General features: G+C 53.2%; 2 protein-coding genes across 5 annotated transcripts in view; one reads left to right on the top strand and one right to left on the bottom strand.

Moving 5' to 3' along the window:
• The window catches only part of LOC135257795 (adenomatous polyposis coli protein 2-like), a 26,145-nt gene extending 5,605 nt beyond the window's left edge, over positions 1–20,540 (top strand). Inside the window, exons 2-16 of the mRNA XM_064340921.1 lie at positions 487–702; positions 2,883–2,973; positions 3,480–3,717; positions 4,247–4,355; positions 4,431–4,544; positions 4,736–4,807; positions 6,673–6,753; positions 7,147–7,534; positions 7,949–8,047; positions 8,858–8,997; positions 9,170–9,247; positions 9,490–9,606; positions 10,259–10,383; positions 10,969–11,058; positions 11,789–20,540. Coding sequence (XP_064196991.1) covers positions 559–702; positions 2,883–2,973; positions 3,480–3,717; positions 4,247–4,355; positions 4,431–4,544; positions 4,736–4,807; positions 6,673–6,753; positions 7,147–7,534; positions 7,949–8,047; positions 8,858–8,997; positions 9,170–9,247; positions 9,490–9,606; positions 10,259–10,383; positions 10,969–11,058; positions 11,789–17,549 — 7,647 coding nt within the window. The 5' untranslated portion in view covers positions 487–558 and the 3' untranslated portion in view covers positions 17,550–20,540. The remainder of the gene's footprint in view (positions 1–486; positions 703–2,882; positions 2,974–3,479; positions 3,718–4,246; positions 4,356–4,430; positions 4,545–4,735; positions 4,808–6,672; positions 6,754–7,146; positions 7,535–7,948; positions 8,048–8,857; positions 8,998–9,169; positions 9,248–9,489; positions 9,607–10,258; positions 10,384–10,968; positions 11,059–11,788) is intronic.
• Positions 20,124–21,798, bottom strand: part of LOC135257829 (receptor expression-enhancing protein 6-like) — a 39,570-nt gene continuing 37,895 nt past the window's right edge. For all 4 annotated transcript variants that reach the window (XM_064340990.1, XM_064340991.1, XM_064340992.1 and 1 more), the window contains one exon: positions 20,124–21,105. In XM_064340990.1, the coding sequence (XP_064197060.1) occupies positions 21,068–21,105 (38 nt within the window). In that variant the 3' untranslated portion in view covers positions 20,124–21,067. The remainder of the gene's footprint in view (positions 21,106–21,798) is intronic.

The raw sequence follows: 21,798 nt of genomic DNA, 5'->3' as shown, positions 1-21,798 counted from the left end.
GCTGAAGTGCTTTTGTAGTGCGTCTCCCTTGGGTTCTGAACAGGATCAGTGAGCTGGACCAGAACCCGCTGACGTGTTTATGACTCCTGAGTCAGGCGTCAGAGCCGCTGTGCGTTAGACATGTCTGTTACCTCCAGTCCTGCCTGCGCACTATGCAACGCAACACCACATAATAACCCAACACACAAATCAACACACCACATAATAACCCAACACACACATCAACACACCACATAATAACCCAACACACACATCAACACACCACATAATATACAACACTCACATCAACACAACACAAACATCCACACACACACACACACACACAAACACGCACAAACAAACTCATGTTTACACACACCCACACACACGCACAAACAAACTCACATGCACACAGACACAAACACACATGCACACACACACACACACACACGCGCACACACAATTATAAACAATACAGTAGTTCCAGCCCTCTGCTTTGCCCTGCAGTGATTGGACAGGCTGAAGAAGATGAGCACAGCATAACCCCTCCCCCCTCTGCAGCGATTGGACGGCTTGAAGATGATGTCGCGCTCGGGGGCCTCCTACGACCAGCTGGCCCAGCAGGTGGAGGACCTGCGGAAGGAGAACAGCTACCTGCGCAGGGAGCTGGATGATAACTCCACTCACCTGTCCAAGCTGGAGAACGAGACGTCCCACATGAAGGTGAGGGACTCGCCCAGGCGCCGGCGGACAGGCCTCAAACCAGGGCTTCTCTGGGGTCGCTGATCTTGTCGTCTCCGGCTGCTGTACGGTGAGATGTTCTGTGGATCTCTTCTCCTGCCGGAACAACAGATAACAGCCTCGCTCTGTGGCCACATACCATCCCCAGCCTATAAGATCATCCTCCTGGCTCGCATCAACCATACATTTTAGACCAGGGTAACATTTTACCTTTCATAAATAAAAACAAATGCATATTAAAATATGTAATTCGCTGCCATTTTCCAGTGATATCGCCGCTCTATTTGAAATAATTGTGTGCCAGGGGAAAATGCATTCATCCAGGACACGATCTGGCTTAACTGAGTTTGGGAAGCGGCCCATTCATTACTGTAGGTGCTTTTTATCTAATGCCGTGTACAGGAAATGAGGTCAGAGGCGCGTTAAACGCTGATTCCCGGGCGAACCCGTGGCGCTAAGCGGGAAGCCGTTTGGCGGTAAGCGCGGACGAGCGCTGCAGCAGTTCCTGTAAGGAAGCTCTCTCGGGTTTCAGTCTGTAAACTGTGTGCCGGCGCGGTTCCTGTAAGGAAGCTCTCTCGGGTTTCAGTCTGTAACCACGCGGTTCTGTAAGAAGCTTCCGGTTTCAGCTGATACGTGTGCGGTTCCTGTAAGGAAGCTCTCTCGGGTTTCAGTCTGTAAACCGTGTGCCAGCGCGGCTCATGTAAGGAAGCTCTCTTGGGTTTCAGTCTGTATACCGTGTGCCAGCGCGGTTCCTGTAAGGAAGCTCTCTCGGGTTTCAGTCTGTAAACTGTGTGCCGGCGCGGTTCCTGTAAGGAAGCTCTCTCGGGTTTCAGTCTGTAAACTGTGTGCCAGCGCGGTTCCTGTAAGGAAGCTCTCTCGGGTTTCAGTCTGTAAACTGTGTGCCGGCGCGGTTCCTGTAAGGAAGCTCTCTCGGGTTTCAGTCTGTAAACTGTGTGCCGGCGCGGTTCCAGTGTCTCGCGTCCCTCTCGATCAGCGAGGAAGAGGATGGCCGTCCTTCCATCCATTATGTAACCTGCTTATTCCTGGGTCACGGTCGCGGGGGGCTGGAGCCTATCCCAGCATGCATTGGGCAGGAATACACCCGGGATCGGTCGCCAATCCATCACAGGGCACACGCACATTTACTCACACACTCATACGTAAAGGCATTTCAGCCTCTAATCAGCCAAACCCGCAGTTTAGACAGCCTACGATGCTGTTATTTAGATAATTAGCCTAAGCTGCAGTTATTTATACAATTAGCCCAAGATGCTGTTATTTAGACAATTAGCCCAAGATGCTGTTATTTAGATAATTAGCCCAAGATGCTGTTATTTAGACAATTAGCCCAAGATGCTGTTATTTAGACAATTAGCCTGTGCTTTGGCGGGGGGGGGGGGCAGTACTCAAACTGTGGGTCACAGGATAAATACAAAAAGTAAAAAAAAAAGGCCCCTGAAAATAATTTACTCAGTAACACTCTGACTCTGTAACATTGTGACTGTGTAACACTCTGACTCTGTAACATTGTGACTCTGTAACATTCTGACTCTGTAATGCTGTGACTGTAACGCTCTGAAGCTCTGACTCTGTAACATTGTGACTCAGTAACACTCTGACTCTGTAACATTTTGACTCAGTAACACTCTGACTCGGTAACATTGTGACTCAGTAACACTCTGACTCTGTAACATTGTGACTCAGTAACACTCTGACTCGGTAACATTGTGACTGTAACATTGTGACTCTGTAACACTGTGACTCTGTAACACTCTGACTCTGTAACATGGTGACTCTGTAACATTCTGACTCTGTAACATTGTGACTCAGTAACACTCTGACTCGTTAACATTGTGACTCAGTAACCCTCTGACTCTGTAACATGGTGACTCTGTAACACTCTGACTCTGTAACATGGTGACTCTGTAACATTCTGACTCTGTAACATTGTGACTCAGTAACACTCTGACTCGTTAACATTGTGACTCAGTAACCCTCTGACTCTGTAACATGGTGACTCTGTAACACTCTGACTCTGTAATGCTGTGACTGTAACGCTCTGAAGCTCTGAATCTGTAACACTGTGATTCTGTAACACTGTTGAGGTCTGACTCTGTAACGCTGTAACGCTCTTAAGCTCTGACTCTCTCTCTCTGGCGCAGGAGGGCCTGAAGCAGCTGCAGACGAAGCTGGAGCAGGAGGCGCGTTCTCTGGCCTCCACTGAGAGGTCAGACACACTGGACCAGCTCAGAGGTGCGTACAGCTCAGAGTGTAGAGACTCACAGCTCAGAATGTAGAGACTCACAGCCCAGAATGTAGAGACTCACAGCCCAGTGAGTAGAGACTCACAGCTCAGAATATAGAGACTCACAGCCCAGTGAGTAGAGACTCACAGCTCAGAATGTAGAGACTCACAGCCCAGTGAGTAGAGACTCACAGCCAGTGAGTAGAGACTCACAGCTCAGAGTGTAGAGACTCACAGCTCAGAATGTAGAGAGTCACAGCCCAGTGAGTAGAGACTCACAGACACTCCACTAAGGGATAATAATACTCCCGTTTTGGCTCAACAAGGCTAATGTTACATTAGCTTCAGAACACCATCTACAAACCCCACTGTACTACAAACACTAATATTACTACTACTGCGACTGCAACTGCTAATACTACAACTACTACTACTAATAAAATTGTCTGTATAAGTCTCTGGATGTACTCATTTCTGCATGATTAACTTGTTTGTTATTGTGTTTATCTGTTAGAGCTGCACATGGATTTGACCCATTATTATGAGCTGAAGTACCAACCGCACAACCTGCGGGCTGGCCCAGAGGCCCCGCCCCCTCGCCCCACCCCCCACGGGGGTCCTTCTCTCTCAGGGGAGGGCGTGGCAATGCACCCTGGGGCGCCCCACCTCCTGGACGACATGCTCCTCAAAGAGGAACCCCTGGGTGAGACCCAGGTTACCACCCAGCACCTGGAGGAGCTCCTGAAGGAGAGGTGAGAGGAACCCCAAAACCAGGACACCCCTGTTTCTCTGAATCATACAGAGTGACTGTGCTGTGCTGTTTCTCTGGGTCACACAGGGTGACTGTGCTGTGCTGTTTCTCTGAGTCACACAGAGTGACTGTGCTGTGCTGTTTCTCTGGGTCATACAGGGTGACTGTGCTGTGCTGTTTCTCTGAGTCACACAGGGAGACTGTGCTGTGCTGTTTCTCTGACAGGGTGACTGTGCTGTTACTCTGAGTCACACAGGGTGACTGTGCTGTGCTGTTTCTCTGAGTCATACAGAGTGACTGTGCTGTGCTGTTTCTCTGAGTCACACAGGGTGACTGTGCTGTCTGTTCTCTGAGTCATACAGGGTGACTGTGCTGTGCTGTTTCTCTGGGTCACACAGGGTGACTGTGCTGTGCTGTTTCTCTGAGTCACACAGGGTGACTGTGCTGTGCTGTTTCTCTGAGTCACACAGGGTGACTGTGCTGTGCTGTTTCTCTGGGTCACACAGGGTGACTGTGCTGTGCTGTTTCAGGGCCTTGCTGCTGAAGGAGATCGAGAGAGAGGAGAAAGAGCGGTGCTGGTACTACACCCAGCTGCAGGCGTTGTCACGGCGACTGGCTGAGCTGCCTCGCATCGACACAGTGAGTGTGTATTTGCGTGTGTGAGAGTGTGTATGTGTGTGTGTGTGTGTGTGTAACCCTCTCTTTGTGTGCTAGTTCTCAGCGCAGATAGATTTGATTGGGCAGCAGCTGGAGTTTGAGGTGCAGCAGGTGCGCTCGGCGATGGAGGAGCGCTTTGGAACCAGCGATGAGATGGTGCAGAGAACCCAGGTGAGGAGAGTGTCTGAACCAACACCTGAAAAAACGTCATGTGGTTTGTGTGTGTGTGTCTGTGTGCGTGTGCGTATCAACACAATATTAGCTGGTTGAATGGTGAGTTTATTGATTGTTGATTGATTGAGTGGTCACTTGATTGGCCGAATAGTTAGTTCACTGGTTGATTGGCTCCGCCCCCATGGCAGATCCGAGTGGCGCGATTGGAGCAGCTGGAGAAAAAACTGCAGGAGGTGCACGACCCCCCCTCAGAGAGCCAGGTGAGAAGCACCTGAGAGCCAGTAAGGCGGGGTGGGGTGGGACATGGGGGGTGGGGCTGCGAGGCGTGGGGTGGGGTGGGCATGGGAGGTGGGCTGGCAGGGCAGGGGCGGGTGGGTGGGGTGGGGCATGGGAGGGTGGGCAGGGCAGGGCCGGGCAGGGTGGGGTGGGGTGGGGCATGGTGGGGTGGGGCTTGGGAGGGTGGGGCATGGTGGGGTGGGGTGGGGCAGGGTAGGGCTGGGCGGGGGCATGGTGGGGCGGGGCTGCAGTGCTGGGCGGGGCCTGAGAGCAGGCACTACTGCAGGTGAGAGAATACCACCACGACACCCGGGGCATTAGGACCCCTCGTTCGGCCGGCTGTCTCACGCAGGAGAGGGCCCACCACACGCTCCAGGCAGCTGCTCCTCTAGGCGACGAGAAAACGCTTCATAGCGATCATAAACCCATCGGCACCCAGAACCACTTCTCCCTCCTCACCGCACTACCAGGCGTGGACTTCATTCAGAAAATGAATAGTCAAATCAGGCTAAATCGGCTGATTAGCTGGCAGGAGCTACATTTTCACCGACTGCAGGCTTTCCTGTGAAGAAACTACAAACTTCAGATGAAAAATAAGAAAAAAACAAAACTCCTTCTGCCAGTGGATGAACAGTGGACTGAAAAAAGGCTGTTCATTTGAAGCTTCCAGAGCACAGACTCTGCTTTCTGAAGATACGCAGGGCAATTTCCCCAAGACCTTTACAGATGCCCAGAGTGTGTGGCCAAGCTCCCCTAGAACGAAAGGACAGCCATTCGTTTTATTCCTTCTCTCTCTCTTCTCTCTCTTTCTCCTCTGCTCTCATCTCATACTGGCTCAGAAAAGCTGACGCATTCGTGTGCTCTCACAGAGGGAGGGTGAAATCTATTTTAATGAGATCAGTTCTGCTTTCAAAGGTCCGAGAGAGAGAGGAGGGGGGAGGGGTGGGGGGGGGAGAGAAGGAGGAAGAGGGAGAGCAGCATAACAGGGAATGAAAGAGAGTGAGAAAAGGAGAGAGACAGAGATAGAGAGAAAGCAAGAAAGTGGACAGAGAGAGAGGGAGGGAGGGAGGGAGAGAGAGGAGTAAAGGAGGCCATCAACTAGCACACAACCAGCAACTGTCATTTCTGCTGGATTTTATGACACCATTTGGAAGACAGCATTTGGGAACAACCACCTCCTCAGCTTGTATGAAATACCAGAGAGAGTGTTCATTTCATTTTGTGAAAAGCCAAACAAAACGTTCGAACGTAAAATGGACACCATGAATTAATCATCACTTTGTTGAGGACAGTTACACCAGTCTCATGTTTATGGGTTTTCCTAAATTATAAATGACAGCCGAATCACTGCATAATTAAAATCATGTCGCCGTTTCCTGTTCACACAGGAAGTGCTGCTCTGCCTGCACCTCTTGAAAATAATGAATATCCTCAGAATATCCACCCCCCTCAGAGCCATTCTGAATGATTTTACTCTCTCTCACAGATTAATGCAACCCTTCCCCCTCCCCTTCTCTCCTCCCTCCATCTCACTAACCGTTCAATCTCTCTCCATCTCTCGGTGAAGCAGTGAAGTATTTGTGTTTATTTCCTCCTCTCTCCTTTCCCCCCCTTCTCTATACTGTGCTAATGCCTGTCTCTCTATCTCTCTCTCTCTCTCTCTGTATGCTGTGTTAATGATTCTCTCTCTCTCTCAATGCTGTGTTAATGTCTCTCTCTCTTTCTCTCTCTCTCTCTCTCTCAATGCTGTGTTAATGTCTCTCTCTCTTTCTCAATGCTGCGTTAATCTCTCTCTCTCTCTCTCTCTCTCTCTCTCTCTCTCAATGCTGTGTTAATGTCTCTCTCTCAGACTAACTCCTATGGAAAGACTGAGGCTGAAAGTATGTCTCTTAGTTCTGGAGCAGAAGCGGCTGGAGAGTCAGGAAGCAAAGTGAGTCAAATAAACAATAAATCATTTTAATCAACATTTCACCTTTAGCCATATGCAGCATCCCACCTAGGAACATAAATACACTGACATAGCATTCAGCATGAGAACAGAAACATATTAATACAGCATTCAGCATGAGAACAGAAACATATTAATACAGCATAAGAACATAAACATATTAATACAGCATTCAGCATAAGAACATAATCATATGAATATAGCATTCAGCATAAGACTTTGAACTATATATATTTGTTAATGTATTAGCTTTAAATACCATTGGTTTGAGTAACTTACCTGTGTTGAAGTAAATCCCCTGTGTTGGTGTAACTCACCTCTGTAGGTGTAACTCACCTGTGTGCCTTAATGCGCAGTACTCTGGATGACCTGCAGGTGGAGATGGTGTTCTGGCTGCTGTCCATGCTGGCCAATCGGGACCGGGAGGAGATGTCCCGCACTTTTCTGGCCATGTCCAGCTCCCAGGAGAGCTGCCTGGCCATGCGCAAGTCCGGCTGCGTGCCCCTGCTGGTGCAGATCCTGCATGACGGGCCGGGCGTGGCCGGGGGCGGGGCCGGGGGCGGGGCCAGCAGCCGGGAGGCACGGTCCCGGGCGGGCGCCGCCCTGCACAACGTGGTGTACTCGCAGCCGGACGAGGGCCAGGCCCGGCGGGAGATGAGGGTGCTCCACGTGCTGGAGCAGATCCGCACCCACTGCGAAACCGGGTGGGACTGGATCCAGACCCACCTGGGAACGACTTCACCTGGGAGCGCAAAAACCACAGGTAAAGCAGGGGAGGGGGGGTAACATTACGGGACTGTTCAGTACCATGTGAGACAGTTCCCTCGATTACATAGCTGATAATACAATCAATCTTCATAAGATAATAATAAAAAATAAGACATTTACATAAATTAAGTGGTTGATGCCTCTCAGTCAGCTGAAGAAGAGATGATAATCTCAACAGTGCTCCCTCCTGGATTGAGGAGAATTAAACAAATAAAAGTGCAATCTGCTCAACCTCGATTAACAGGATGGGCTTTATCAGTAAATGTGCAGCTGTGTGGCCCAGCAGGCCCGTGTGTAGTGTGATAAGGCAGCCTGAATCAGGAGCAGAGCAGGCGATTGTGCGGGCGCGGTTCTGTCTGACGAGCGGAGTGAAACTGTCGGCCATTTTGTCTCGCCCCCCCCTCTCCAGCCATCCCGGAGGCTCCAGAGCCGCAGATCTGCCAGGCCATGTGCGCCATCATGAAGCTGTCCTTCGAAGAGGAGTACCGCCGTGCCATGAACGAACTGGGTACGTGCCCGGCCTGAACCTGGTACACAGTCCCCCTGGGCCTGGTTCCAAGCGTGTTCTACTCCACAGAACCACCCACCAAGCCCTCCTGGGCCTGGTTCCGAGGGTGTTATACTCCACAGAACCACCCACCAAGCCCTCCTGGGCCTGGTTCCGCGGGCGTAGTCCCACACAGCCACCTGCTGTGCCCCCGAGGGCATCGTCCCACACAAGCGGCCACGAGCCCCTCTGACCGTGGCCCTGAGGGCATTGCATCCCACAGAACCACCCCTCCTGGGAGTTGTTCCAAGGGTACCGTGTCCCATACAGCCACTCGCCAAGGGCAGGCGATTCCATACAACAGGACAAGAGAAAAGACTTCCCTGTTTCAGCCTGAACCAGCGCTATTGAGCTCAGTTCAGAAGCAATACCATTACACAAAAAGTGGGTTCTTTTTTTCTTTTCCGTTCCTTATTTCCGCCAATGAAGCTCATTGAAAATGCATCAAACCCAAAAGCAGCCCATGAAACGTTATCTAATATTCAACCTCGAAGAAAGCATCTGTGTCCCCTTAAACGCCAGCATGAAAACGCGTATGGGCGAAACTCGTGGCATTGTGGTACTTCAGACTGTTATGAGTAGAGTGCATCCTGTGTGTATTCCAGGATGGAAAGATGTGGGCTGGCCACATGTGGCACTCAGACAGTTTTATAAGCATTGCACTGCCCACGCAGAATAAAACCTGATTGGCTGATTGATTGATTGATTGATTGAGAGGCTGTCCTGGGCGCTTCGATGATGGGCCACGCCCAACCTTCACTGGTTTCCCAGGGGGCCTGCAGGCGGTGGCGGAGCTGGTCCACCTGGACCAGGTGCTGTACGGCATGCAGTGCGAGCCCCTCAGCATGGCCCTGCGCCGATACGCCGGCATGACTCTCACCAACCTCACCTTCGGGGACGTGGCCAACAAGGTGAGAGAGAGAGAGAGGGAGAGAGAGGGAGAGAGAGAGAGACAGGGAGTGAGAGAAAGAGAGAGAGAGGAATTTATGGGGTCTGTGTAAGGTGATGGTTTTATGGGGTCTGTGTAAGGTGATGGCTATACGGGGTCTGTGTAAGGTGATGGTTATTCGGGGTCTGTTTCAGGCCACTCTTTGCTCCAGGAAAAGTGCTCTGCAGGCCATCGTGACCCAGCTGGAGTCTGACAGTGAGGAGCTCCATCAGGTAGAGAACTGCCCTCTCGAAACTCGTCTCACTGCAGGCTGAACTCACTGGGCCCAAACAGCTAATAACAATTGACCTCAAACCAGAAGTCACCATTTTACTAGTTTCCCAGGAGTCATTGCTGTTCTAGTTTCCCAGGGTCCACTGGTTTTCTATTTTCCCAGAGGTCATTGCTCTCCCAGTTTCCCAGAGGTCATTCCTCGTCTAGTTTCCCAGAGTTCATTGCAGCCCTTGATTCCCAGGTGGTGTCCAGTATTCTGAGGAACCTGTCGTGGCGAGCAGACCTGAACAGTAAGAAGGCCCTGAGGGACGTGGGCAGTGTGACAGCGCTCATGACCTGCGCACTGCAGGCCACCAAGGTGAGAACATAGATCTCATGACCTGCGCACTGCAGGCCACCAAGGTGAGAACATAGAGCTCATGACCTGCGCACTGCAGGCCACCAAGGTGAGAACATAGAGCTCATGACCTGCGCACTGCAGGCCACCAAGGTGAGAACATAGAGCTCATGACCTGCAGGCCACCAAGGTGAGAACATAGAGCTCATGACCTGCAGGCCACCAAGGTGAGAACATAGAGCTCATGACCTGCGCACTGTAGGCCACCAAAGCGAGAACATAGAGCTCATGACCTGCAGGCCACCAAGGTGAGAACATAGAGCTCATGACCTGCGCACTGCAGGCCACCAAAGCGAGAACATAGAGCTCATGACCTGCAGGCCACCAAAGTGAGAACATAGATCTCATGACCTGCAGGCCACCAAGGTGAGAACATAGATCTCATGACCTGCAGGCCACCAAGGTGAGAACATAGATCTCATGACCTGCAGGCCACCAAGGTGAGAACACAGATCTCATGACCTGCGCACTGCAGGCCACCAAGGTGACATATGCGCTGTTCCTGGTATAGTGTTGTACAGAGCTGGAGTTGGAGACCCTCTTTAGGTGCGGCTGTGCTACATAAAGACCCGAGTTTGAGCACCCCGCCTCTCTGTACCCCCCCCCCCCCCAGGAGTCCACGCTGAAGAGCCTGCTGAGCGCACTGTGGAACCTGTCCGCTCACAGCCCGGAGAACAAGGAGGCGCTCTGCTCCGTCGAGGGCTCCCTGGGGTTCCTGGTCAGCACGCTCACGTACAGGTCAGGGGTCACACGCCACGTTCCGGACCGCGTTCATTCCGCTTCAATCCGCCGTTCATTCCGTGCGCAGGGAAGACCCAGTGCAATGAGATCCGATCTGCTTTGATGAACATTGATGAGTCTTTGGATGTTAATCCACTTAATCCAGAAAATTGAACGCAGGTTTGGAATGGTGGATTATCTGGGTATTGGAATATTGGGATAGATGAACATTAGGATTTAAAGGACTTAAAGCAGGGGTCCTCAGTCTTATCTAGAAAGGGCCGGTGTGGGTGCAGTTTTTTGTTCCAACCAAGCCGTGACACACCTGATGATACTGATCAAGGTCCTTAGCCAAGACTACTCTAGTGGTTGATTAGTAGAATCAGGTGTGTAACTGCTCGGTTGGAACAAAAGCCTGCACCTGCACCCACACCGGCCCTTTCTGGATAAGATTGAGGACCCCTGACTTAAAGGGTAGTTGACTTGGGTAATTCTGAAACACACTGAGGATCATCAGGCACTTCGGCCCCCCAGACCTGGGTTCTGACACCTGTAGGACAGCGGGACGCTGGGGTTCTGAAATGCTGGGTGTCCCTCCTGCAGGTGCCAAACAAACCAGCTGGCAGTCATGGAGAGTGGAGGAGGAATCCTGCGCAACGTGTCCAGCTTAGTGGCCACCCGCGAGGACTACAGGTGTGTGTCTCTCGCTCACACACACACACACACACACACACACACACACGCACATATATACATACTCACACACACACATGCGTGCACACACTCACATACACACACATGCACATATATACATACTCACACTCTCACACATACACACAGGTACACCTACACACACAAACACACACACACACACACACGCGCACACACACACACGTATGCTCACTCACATGCACACCTAGGTCACAGACCTTTTTCAATCGCAACTTAACATACAAATTCATGCGTGCATTTGTTTTGCCATTGTGTGAGTATGAGGCAGCAGTGCAGTGGTAATGAACAGACTGTGGCCAGTTTTTCACAGACACACTGTAGAATTAACACACTCACATCCCAGTTAACCAGCAGTTCTAACTCCAGTCCCAGACGGTCACTGGCACCGTGCAGAAAGTGGTTCTCTCACAGTGTAATCACTGCTTACCATGCAGCACCAGGCCCGCACAAGAGTCTGCTGTTTGTAATTATGTTGCCTCTCCCCCTCTTCTCTCTCGTCTACTACCCCTCCCCTCAACCTCCTCTTCCTTCCCTTTCTACCTTCCTCTCTCTCCTCCACCCCACTTCCCTCCTCTCTATATTCCTCTCTCTCCTCTTCCACCCTTCCCCTGTACCCTCCTCTTCCTTCTCTCTCCTTGTACCTCTCTCTCATGCCTCCCCCCCCCCCACCCCCACCCCCACCCCCCCACAGGCAAGTGCTGCGGGACCATAACTGCCTGCAGATCCTGCTGCAGCACCTGCGCTCCCACAGCCTGACCATCGTGAGCAACGCCTGCGGGACCCTGTGGAACCTGTCGGCCCGCAGCCCGGAGGACCAGGAGCTGCTGTGGGACCTGGGAGCGGTGGCCATGCTGCGCAGCCTCATCCACTCCAAGCACAAGATGATCGCCATGGGCAGCGCCGCCGCCCTGCGCAACCTGCTGGCCAGCCGGCCGCTCAAGTACAAGGACGCGGCGGTGGTCTCCCCGGGCTCCTGCACGCCCTCGCTCTACATGAGGAAGCAGAAGGCCCTGGAGGCCGAGCTGGACGCCCGCCGCCTGGAGGAGACCTTCGACTCCATGGAGAGGCGGAGCCAGAAGGTTCCGGCGCCGGCCCTGGCCAAACCGCTGCGGCGCATGGAGAGCCTCGCCCGCGACTACGGCTCCGACTCGGGCTGCTGCTTCGAGGAGGACGAGGCAGCCCCCAGCGCCTCGGTGGGTCTGGACACCACCAGCTTCTCCATGCTGTCTGCGTTCCTTAGCAACAACGCCGGGGGCAACCCACCCAATGTGCCCCTTCCACAGCAGGGCCATCTCCAGTCTGACCACCAGAGGGCCCCGCCTCCCGACAGAGACACGCCCGCCGTGGCGGAGGGGCTGACCCGGAGGGCTCCCCGTATGGCGGCAAAGCCTCGCACTGCAAAGGATGACATCACTGCCCCGACGTCCTCCGAGGACAGCTTCAGCCTGAGCTCGGAGGACCACCTGGCAGACGGCCGATTTCGAGCAGATGACCCGCGCGACACCCTCTACGAGGCCCGGGCCAAGTCCTGCTCCCCCTGCCGGCTGTGGGAGGGCAATGGCGGGTTCACCCAGCCGCGTTTTGCAGGGGCCCAGGCACTCCTACGGCTGAAGCAAGCCCAAAGCAGCCTGTCAACAGACAGCCTGAACAGCAGCGGCAGCACCAGTGATGGCTACGGTGGCGGCGGCGGCAATAAGAACACAGACCAGCTTCGCCCCGCTGCACGCAGATCTGTGTCGGCCAGTGGCCGGAAACGGCCCGACAGACTCGACCTGAAGGAGGCGCTCTACGGCCGCCCGGAAAAGGAAGGGCGGCGTGTCGTTCCTCCTGAAAGGGACGTGCGCTGCTTTGTGCCCCCGGAAAAGGACACAGGCTGCATCGCTCCTGAAAAACAAGTGCACTGCATTACCAGTAAAACCAGTCAGATCAAGGCGCCAGAAGGAGACTCAGAGGACAGCCGAGAAGCACCTACTCCAGTGGCAAATGAGGGAAAGCGTGCAGAGCTGCCACAAATTCCACCATCCACTAAACATGCAGCTGGTGCCTATACCCCGCCAATCAAGCTGTCGCCCTCTTATCAACACGTCCCACTGATCCAGAGCGTGGCCAAGTTCGGGGTTGCCAAGACTACCATCGACGTCCAGGCGGCCCAGGGGATGAGACGTCAAGCATGGGTGCCCACAGTGCTGACGGGCGGGGCGCTGACGAGCAAGCTGTCCCCAGCCAGCTGCAGCGCCTGGAGCCCGGCCCTGGGGCAGGAGACGCTGCAGCGGTACTCTGTGGAGAACACGCCCATCTGCTTCTCCCGCTGCAGCTCGCTGTCCTCCCTCTCCTCTGCCGACGGAGGCCTGGAGGGCCGCAGCCAGAGCCAGCTGGAGAACGAGCTGGACAGCGACGCCTCGCTGGAAATCATCGAGGTGGAGGAAGGAAACCTGGTCAAGAGGGAGGAGGCAGAGGAGGATGAGGAGGATGAGAACACCTTGGATGACCTGAGTGAGAGCCAGCCACTGGAGGAGGACACGGTCACAAAACTTCCCCCTGTCCCTACCTCCCAGCCTGTGGAGATCCCCCGTCCCACCCGGCGTGAGAAAATCTTCATCCGGCAGGAGGACCAGACGCCCTCCAGTCCCTCAGAGAACTGCGTGCAGGACAGCCCACTGGTTCTGAGCCGCTGTAGTTCTGTAAGCTCACTGGGCAGCTTTGAGTCGCCTTCCTTTGCCAGCTCAGTCCAGAGTGACCCAGGCAGCGAGCAAATCAGTGGCACCATCAGTCCCAGCGACCTGCCCGACAGCCCCGGGCAGACCATGCCGCCCAGTCGCTGCAAAACTCCCTGCTGCCCCGCTGACCCAGGTGGCCAGGAGACCCAAGCACAGATGGGGGGGATGGGAATGGGATATGGGGTGGGAGTAGGTTCACAGTGGGAGGCCGGAGCCTGGAGGAGGTTTGCTGAAATTGCAGACTTCCGGGAGCGGTACAACTTGCCACCGGACCTTGATACCATGATCTATTTCACTGTGGAGAGGCCCACAGAGAACTTCTCGTGCGCCTCCAGCCTCAGTGCCCTGCCCCTGCATGAACACTACATCCAGAAGGATGTGGAACTGAAGCTCACACCCCTGCTCCACCAGAGAGGGGGCGGCGACAACGATAACAACCTCGGAGGGGGGGCGTGGGACGAGCAAGGTGGGGAGCGCCCCTCCGTCCTGGACATGGAGAAGTACAGCGAGGGCAACTCCGATGATGACATTGAGATCCTGAAGGAGTGCATCAGCTCAGCTATGCCCTCGCGCTTCAAGACCAGGTCCTCCCTTCTGGCCAACCTCCCCAGGCCTGTCTTTGGTGCCCAGAGCCACAGGTCCACCACACAATTGCCACTGTACATGCTGCTCCCAACACAGGCCACCCAGAGGCAGCCCCCCATGCCAGGGAAGCTTGAGAGGGGGGGCTCTTACCACGACAGCTCTTACCATGACGACTCCTCCTACAGCGACTCACCCATGAACATCTCCAGCACCACGTCCCAGAGCGACGAGACCCTCCGCTATGCCGCCAAGGAGCCGGGGGTGGATCCAGACGTGCGGCGGATTGAGGAGCTGCGGGCCTTCTCCCGCTTTCACAAGCCTGCCAGGGCAGCGGGCCAGCCGCCCGTGGCGCCTGACCAGACGAACCGGACTTTCAGACGGGTGGGGCCGGTGCAAAGGGCGGCGGTGGCGGCGTCTCAGGTTCGAGGCGGAGTCCGGTTGCAGAGCCATCTTCTCCCCCCAAGGCAGGAGCAGACCCGGGGCAGGGCCGGGCCACTACTGGGGCTGCCCGTCATTAAGAAGAACGTTCCGGGATGCGGAGATCAGAAGGGGGCGCGCAGGGAGCTCACCCAGCGCAGCTTCCATTTCCAGTCCCGGCGGCTGCAGGCTGCTCCCGGGCACGAGCTTGTCTGCTGCTCCTGTGGCGATCTGACCAAAGTGCAGGAGGAGGAGGAGGAGCCAGTGGCAAACCAGGAGAGGACACTGCATGCAAAAATGGGCGGCAGGAATGAGACAGCCCAAAGGCAGATTAACATCAGCCAAGGGGTCAACAGAGCCTTTCCTGCGAAGGGCAAGCACGCGATGATCGCAAATGCAAACCTCTCTCGCCAGCCCCTCAGCTCCTCTCTCAGATCGCTGAGCTTCTCCAGCCTGGAGGAGGGCCAGGGCAAGACGTGGGTGCGAAACAGGCGGCACGCGACCCCCAGCTATGCCCACGAGGCCGTAAGACTGCCCGGCGGGCGTGGACAGTTTGAGCGAGGACGTGAAAGGGACAGCTCCCCGAGCTCAGTCAGCCTGGACTCGGAGGACGACCTGCTGCAGAAGTGCATCACCTCCGGCATGCCAGCGCAGAGGAAGAGGCTGGCGGCCGCCCGCAAAAAGAAGGTGGAGAAGAGGCAGCGGGCCAAGACCGAGCACGAAGCGGCGCACAACGCTTTTGGGAGCTGGGATTCAGACCGAGATCCAGGCAGCGAGGGGGACACGGCGTCCGATTCGGACCTCAACAGCGTGGAGTGGCGGGCCATCCAGGAGGGGGCGCGGTCCGTGGTCATGCACCTGCAGGCCGTGTCCCAGTCCCAGGAGCCCTCCTCTGAGACAGAGTCCGAGTCCGGGCTCTCCCTGATGTCCGACGTGTCGAGCCTCCACTCCAGACCAGGTGCCAAGAAGAAGGGCGGCAAGGACAACAGAGGGAACGGGAAAATGCCGGAGGGCCGGAATGCCGGGAAACCGCTGGACTTCTCCCAGCGGAAGCCAGTCCCCAACATGCCCGTGGTCTTCAGGGGGAGGACGGTAATCTACACCCCAAAGAAGGAGCCAATTTCGCAGAGGCCACCCCCAACCAGAGTTTCGACAGCCAAAAACCCAAGCTTGGCGCAGCACCGGTCCAAGAGCCTGCACAGGCTGGCACAGCCCGGCGAGGAGCAGCCCGAGTTCTTCCTGCCCAAACGTAGCTCCACACCCCCCGCCAGGATCCCCAAGAGCTCATCTTCTGGCTCCACCTCGTCCCAGAGCTCCACCCCGCTAAAGCGGCCCCAGAAGAAGTCCAGCGCCCCCTGGCCGGCGGAGAAGCCCGTTCAAAAAACCGGCGGGGTAAAGGCAGCAGTGAGCAGTCCGGGCAAGGGCCGTAAGGAGGCCACCTCTCCACCGGCCGCCCAGAGAGCTGCCACACCCAGGCCTCCAGAGCCGAAGAAGACGCACAAATCGCCGGTCCGCATCCCGTTCATGCAGACTCTGCCCAAACCGCCTTCCAGAACCATCTCCCCTCTGGTCACCAGTGAGCCATCCAACAAAGTGGGCCAGCAGAGGTCACCAGCGGTCCGTGGCAGGCAGCCTGTGCCTGCCGGCAGCCGCCTTAACCCGCCGACCCGCTCCGGACGGCCTCCCGCCCACAACTCCGATCGCAGTGGCTTTCTGCGGCAGCTGACCTTCATCAAGGAGTCCCCGCCCCGCGTGTCCAGGAGGGAAGCGATGGGGGCCGGAGGGTCGCGGTCGGTACCCACCTCCCAATGTGCATCGCCCCGTAGGGCGCGGCCCGTAGCCCCCGCCGTCTTCCTCTGCTCGTCGCGCTGCCAGGAGCTGAAGAGCACCGTGCAGAAACAACAGCCACGGGTGCAAGAAAGGGGCCAGAACCGGGGGCAGGGGGCAGCACTTGGGCAGAGGCAAAGGCTGCTGGGACAGAGCCCATCGATCAACAGGGCCAACTCTGGCAGTGACCGGGACCTTTCAGCGGGACGTCCCGCTCGAAGAGCTGGATCGGAGAGCCCTTGCCGGGCACCCCAGAAAAATGGAGTCGTCTCCTCCGCCATCGGGAGCGGCAGGCCACGGGACAGTGAGGCATTCAAGCGTTACTCGTCGTCCCCGGCCATCAACGCCCTGAACCGAACGACTAGCCGCTCCTCCATGCGCTCGTCCTCCTCAGACTCCAGCGGGAGAGCCAAGAGCGAGGCTGGGGGCGTGGGCAGGACCGGGGGAGTGGCCAAGGGCGGGGTCACCTGGAGGAGGATCCGGGACGAGGACGTGCCCCACATCCTGCGGAGCACCCTGCCGTCTAACGCGTTGCCCCTGGTACCGTCCCCCGACGGGAAAAACCCGCCAATGCCGCCGCCGCCGCCGCGCAGAACGAGCGACGCCACGGTGCAGACGGAGGATTTCTCCAGCAGGATCAGCTCCAGCACCTCCCCGACCTTGGAGGGGAGCCCCTCAGCCAAGGGCCCCCAGAGAGCCAGCCGGGACAGCCCCACCCCCCCCTCGCTCACCACCGAGGGACACAGCGGGGGCGTAGGCCACTTCCGCCAGAGCTGCCCCAGCAAAGCTGTCAGAGTCACACCCTTCAACTACACACCCAGCCCCGCCCCCTGCGGCCCGCGGCACACCTCCACACAGCCCCCAAAAATCAGCGAGGCGCAAGAGGAGGAGCTCCAGGCTCAGTGAAGCATGCAACTGAAACACACACACACACACACACACACACACACACACACACAGGAAACACAAGCACACACAAACACGTGCACACTCACGCACGCACGCACGCACACACACACACACACACACACACAGAAAACAAGCACACACACAAACATGTGCACACTCACGCATGCATGCACGCACGCACACACACACACACACACTCTACATACTCGGATCTTAAGGTACTGAAATACCACCCAATGCTTTCTCACTCAGGATTGTCTGCTGTGTGTTAATCCTTTATTACCTCTGGAATCTTACATTTCAAACTTCCCCGAGTTCAGGAGTCTGTCCGTCCGTCCTCAAGGCTATGAACACAGTTAACCCGAACGGCTGCATTCAGAACACATCCCGCGGTTACGATTTCAGCGGGAAACCATGAAACTTTCCTGACGGACTTTTCTGCATTTACTGAAGCTAAATGCTGAAGTGCAAATGCTTCAGCCTCCCGTGACTGAAATAAAGGACATAAACTTATCGGCATCAACAACTACATCAACAAACAGGACATGTTGGAGAGATACACACCGCGGCAGGATTTTTAAATCATTTTTATAACTGCATAGACAGTTTACCGTTTCTCTATTGTGTGTTTCAAGTATTGTGTTAATAAGGAAATGTGTACGAGCTAACTCATATTACAGGACGTACATGCCCGCAAGTGAAATTTAGTCGTGAGATAATCGAGAGAAAACAATATGCAAACAACCAAGCCAGAAACCAGTCTGGGAGGTGATCTGCTTGCACACTGTAGCCTGTACTTCAAAATATTGACTTATTGTGACTGAAGAAACAAAACCGTTTAAGGTATGACTATTGAACTTCACACACACACACACATAAATAAATCAAGGAATTCTACCCCAGGCTCTTCGAGTACAGGATGGTAGGCCTGCAGCATTTAAGGTAGGCCGATGTATCATGAAGCACTTGGATGGCGCCTCATGACCAGAGACTACGGGAGTTGAGGGACTAACCGTGCTTTTAACCCCCGTGGATCTTCTCACCTGAGTGTCAGCTTATCGCGCCGAAAACGATCTGCGTCAGTGTAGTCGCCATCTTTGGCGCCGTCGATCGCGTCACTTCCTGGGGATCCGTTAATGGCGCTCTTCTCTCCCGCTGTAACCGACCGAGCAACACTGCCGAACTTCTGTACACGAGAGCACTCAACACGTCTCCCCACCTGAGCTACAGGTGAACGCCGGAACAAAGCCACTCTTCAGCTGCGTTCACCAAATTAAAGACAAAAAATAACGGGGGACGGAAGACATGAATAACAATGGATGCTTCCCTTTAAAACAGCCTTCCAGTGATCGTTCCTGAATTAGCTTTGTGACCGTGTCGAGTCGTCCGATGAAAAACCTAAACTGTTGACATACCGTGTTATCGTATGCTATGTTTGTTTATCGTGTTTGACCTCTGAAGTCTTGAGACGAACTTCAGCTGAATAATATATTTTAAAAAACAAAAACGTTAAAAAAAAATGTTATGACTGTTGGATATTATGAGGTAATATTGAGTGCAGTTTGTCGTTGCCACTTAAACCTTTACCAGTTTAACCTTTTACCAGTTTAACCGCCGGTATAAAACAACGGAGTCTAGGAGGGAGCCAAAAGTGTTTCGTCAAAACGTGTTCGCTAAAGATTACACCGATCGAGATTCCTGCTGGAAACGGTTCAGCTGCGTAAAAACCAGCTCGACCCCCCATGTTTTAACACAGGAGAGTTTAGGAAGAGTTGATCAATGAAAATAATGTTCAGGCTGTTTTTCCTCCCTTGATAAGTGGCTGTTCTAATTCGCAGATTTTTATAGCGGGTGGATGGACTGGTACAGTGGGTTCAAAGAATAGGACAACCCGTCCAGAAGCTGGTGCATCAGTGCAGTATTGGGATTTAAATATACTGTTCTACAGGACCAGGAGTATTTACTCTGTACTAGAGAGGAACTGTTATAGCTCTTTCTGAATCAATATGGACCAATATATTTTCAGCATATTCATCTTTTTTGGGGGGCGGGGGCGGGGTGGGGGGGTGGTTCTCCCCTGTGGTTCCAGTTGTAAATTACTCTAAAACTCTGAGAAGGGTCTGACCCTCTGGGGCAAGGATGGTCTTTTCAGTTTACCATTTCAAACTAGCGATTTAACCTCAAAAGCATCATTGCAATCGGTATGCCCGTTTCATTGTTTTACCTCCATGTCCACCAGGGGGCGCAAACTGCCATGTAAATACATTGTGTGCACTGTATGCCTATGAAGAGTAATGAGCCTTCATATTTCAGTATTATGCTTTGGCATAAGCCAGAAGCTGATGATGTATTGTCATGAGTTAGGACTGAGAAACATATACACATTTATTTGTTGTGCTTGGTGGAATTGCAACCCCGTTTTAGTGTCTCTGGCCTGCCTCAGATTGGGGTGCGTTTTTGTGTTGGGAAAACCAGACTGCCCTCACGAAATGTGTTTCTGACAGGAGATGGGTAGCGTTTCTCAAACTGAGGGGGGTCAAGAAATAAAAAGACAAAACTGTTTTAATCCAATTAGAATTAATGCTATTTTATTTAGAGTGTTTCCCTCTCGCTCTCTCTCTCTCTCTCTCATTCACAGCTGATATTAGAAAACCAACCAAAGAAAAAAATTAAAATCACAGTAAAAACAAACAACAAAAAAGAGAAGTGGAGTAAAGGCCCATGTCTTCAGCACTTACACCGTATATCAATCTATCATCCCGTTTTAGCGCTGAGCTTATGACACACGTTAATACTTCCTACCTACAGTTACAAAAATCCAGTTAACTTCTGCATCATGTCCGAGAAACTGATCGCTCTTCCTCTATGGTGGCTGCTGACAAGGGGCACTCATTACAGGCAGCACGTAGAGCCAGCCCCTAAGCCTGAACCTGCTAGTACGGTTCTTCTGCACACACATCAGTTATGCGGAACACTCCACTCTAAAAATCTCACAAAAAAAGCTTCGGCGGACACTGAGCATACAAGCTATCCCACACAACACAGTTCACCAGGAAAGTTTTCAGCCGGATGACTCACCACCCCACAATGCACTTCACCAGCAAAGTTCTCAGTGTTTAGGTGGCTCTCCCTGAGGCCTGCATATGGCATTTCACACTGAGAAACGATTAAACCACAGAGGCAGAGCTCCGCCCCTCTCTTAGCCAGATCACAGCTGGCTCCCAGTTCCCGTGGTTACTCAAGAGTGACTGAACCACAGGGAGCTGCCTGATGATGTCACAGCACCTGGGCAGTCTGCGATTGGCTAACAATCAACAAAAAAAAAGAAAAGAAAAGGAAAAAAACCAACAGAGATTATGATGAAGTCCTTTTGTCAGTAAACCTGAGGTTTCCCAACAACTTCCAGCTTTATTCTATATGGACCAAAAAGAAGAACCAAAAGGATAACTTGGAGGGGTAGATGATTTCCAGGTAAAATAGGGATCCATTTTTCAGGTTTCCAGGCTATCCACAGTTCACTGAGACTTCTCATGACTCATCATCATTTTGGCAGCTGCAAACAAAGAATAAGAAAAAGAGTTTAAAACCGTAAATCAGGATCTGGAAGCTGCCAGTCCTGGATATTTTATTTTTTTATTTTACCAGGCAGGTTAATTAAGATCAGAATCTTATTTACAATGAGAGGTCGTTGCTGTGGTTGATTGTAGAGGAAAGGTAGTTTTATTTTAACCCTCTATAAGGCTGCAGAGGAAGAGAATAATTTAAGGTTTATTGGTTTATGTTAATATGGCATTAACTGAACTGAAATTAAATAATTACAATTTAACTTCTAGAATATAATAAAGGTATACATAAAGAACACAACTTTAGTGCTCATCACAAAGAATGAAGCTAGACAGTCGAACTACTTAATACATTACAAAAATAATTCAATTTGACTTAATATTATACAAAGGAAAAAAAAAGGGCACAAGGATGAAATTTCCATGTAAAATATATTAACATGTAAAATATATTCAGTCACACAAATAAAAGTAATTTAATTACACAGGAAAAGAAGGTTTTATTTACATAGAGAATAACGCTCCACACTAATAACGCGTGAGTCATGAGGTGAAAGAATGTCCCAGTGCCCCAGTCATGAGGTGCTCTTCGAAAGAATGCTAAAAGTTCCTCAGTCACAAGGTGCTGGGTGGAGAGACTGCCGGGGACAGAGGTGCGATGGGCAACTCCGTGTTTCACAGAG

The sequence above is a fragment of the Anguilla rostrata genome, chromosome 6 (assembly GCF_018555375.3).
Source record: "Anguilla rostrata isolate EN2019 chromosome 6, ASM1855537v3, whole genome shotgun sequence".
Taxonomy (NCBI): domain Eukaryota; kingdom Metazoa; phylum Chordata; class Actinopteri; order Anguilliformes; family Anguillidae; genus Anguilla; species Anguilla rostrata.
Note: the sequence above shows the minus strand (reverse complement) of the source record. Positions and strands in the feature narration are given on the sequence as shown.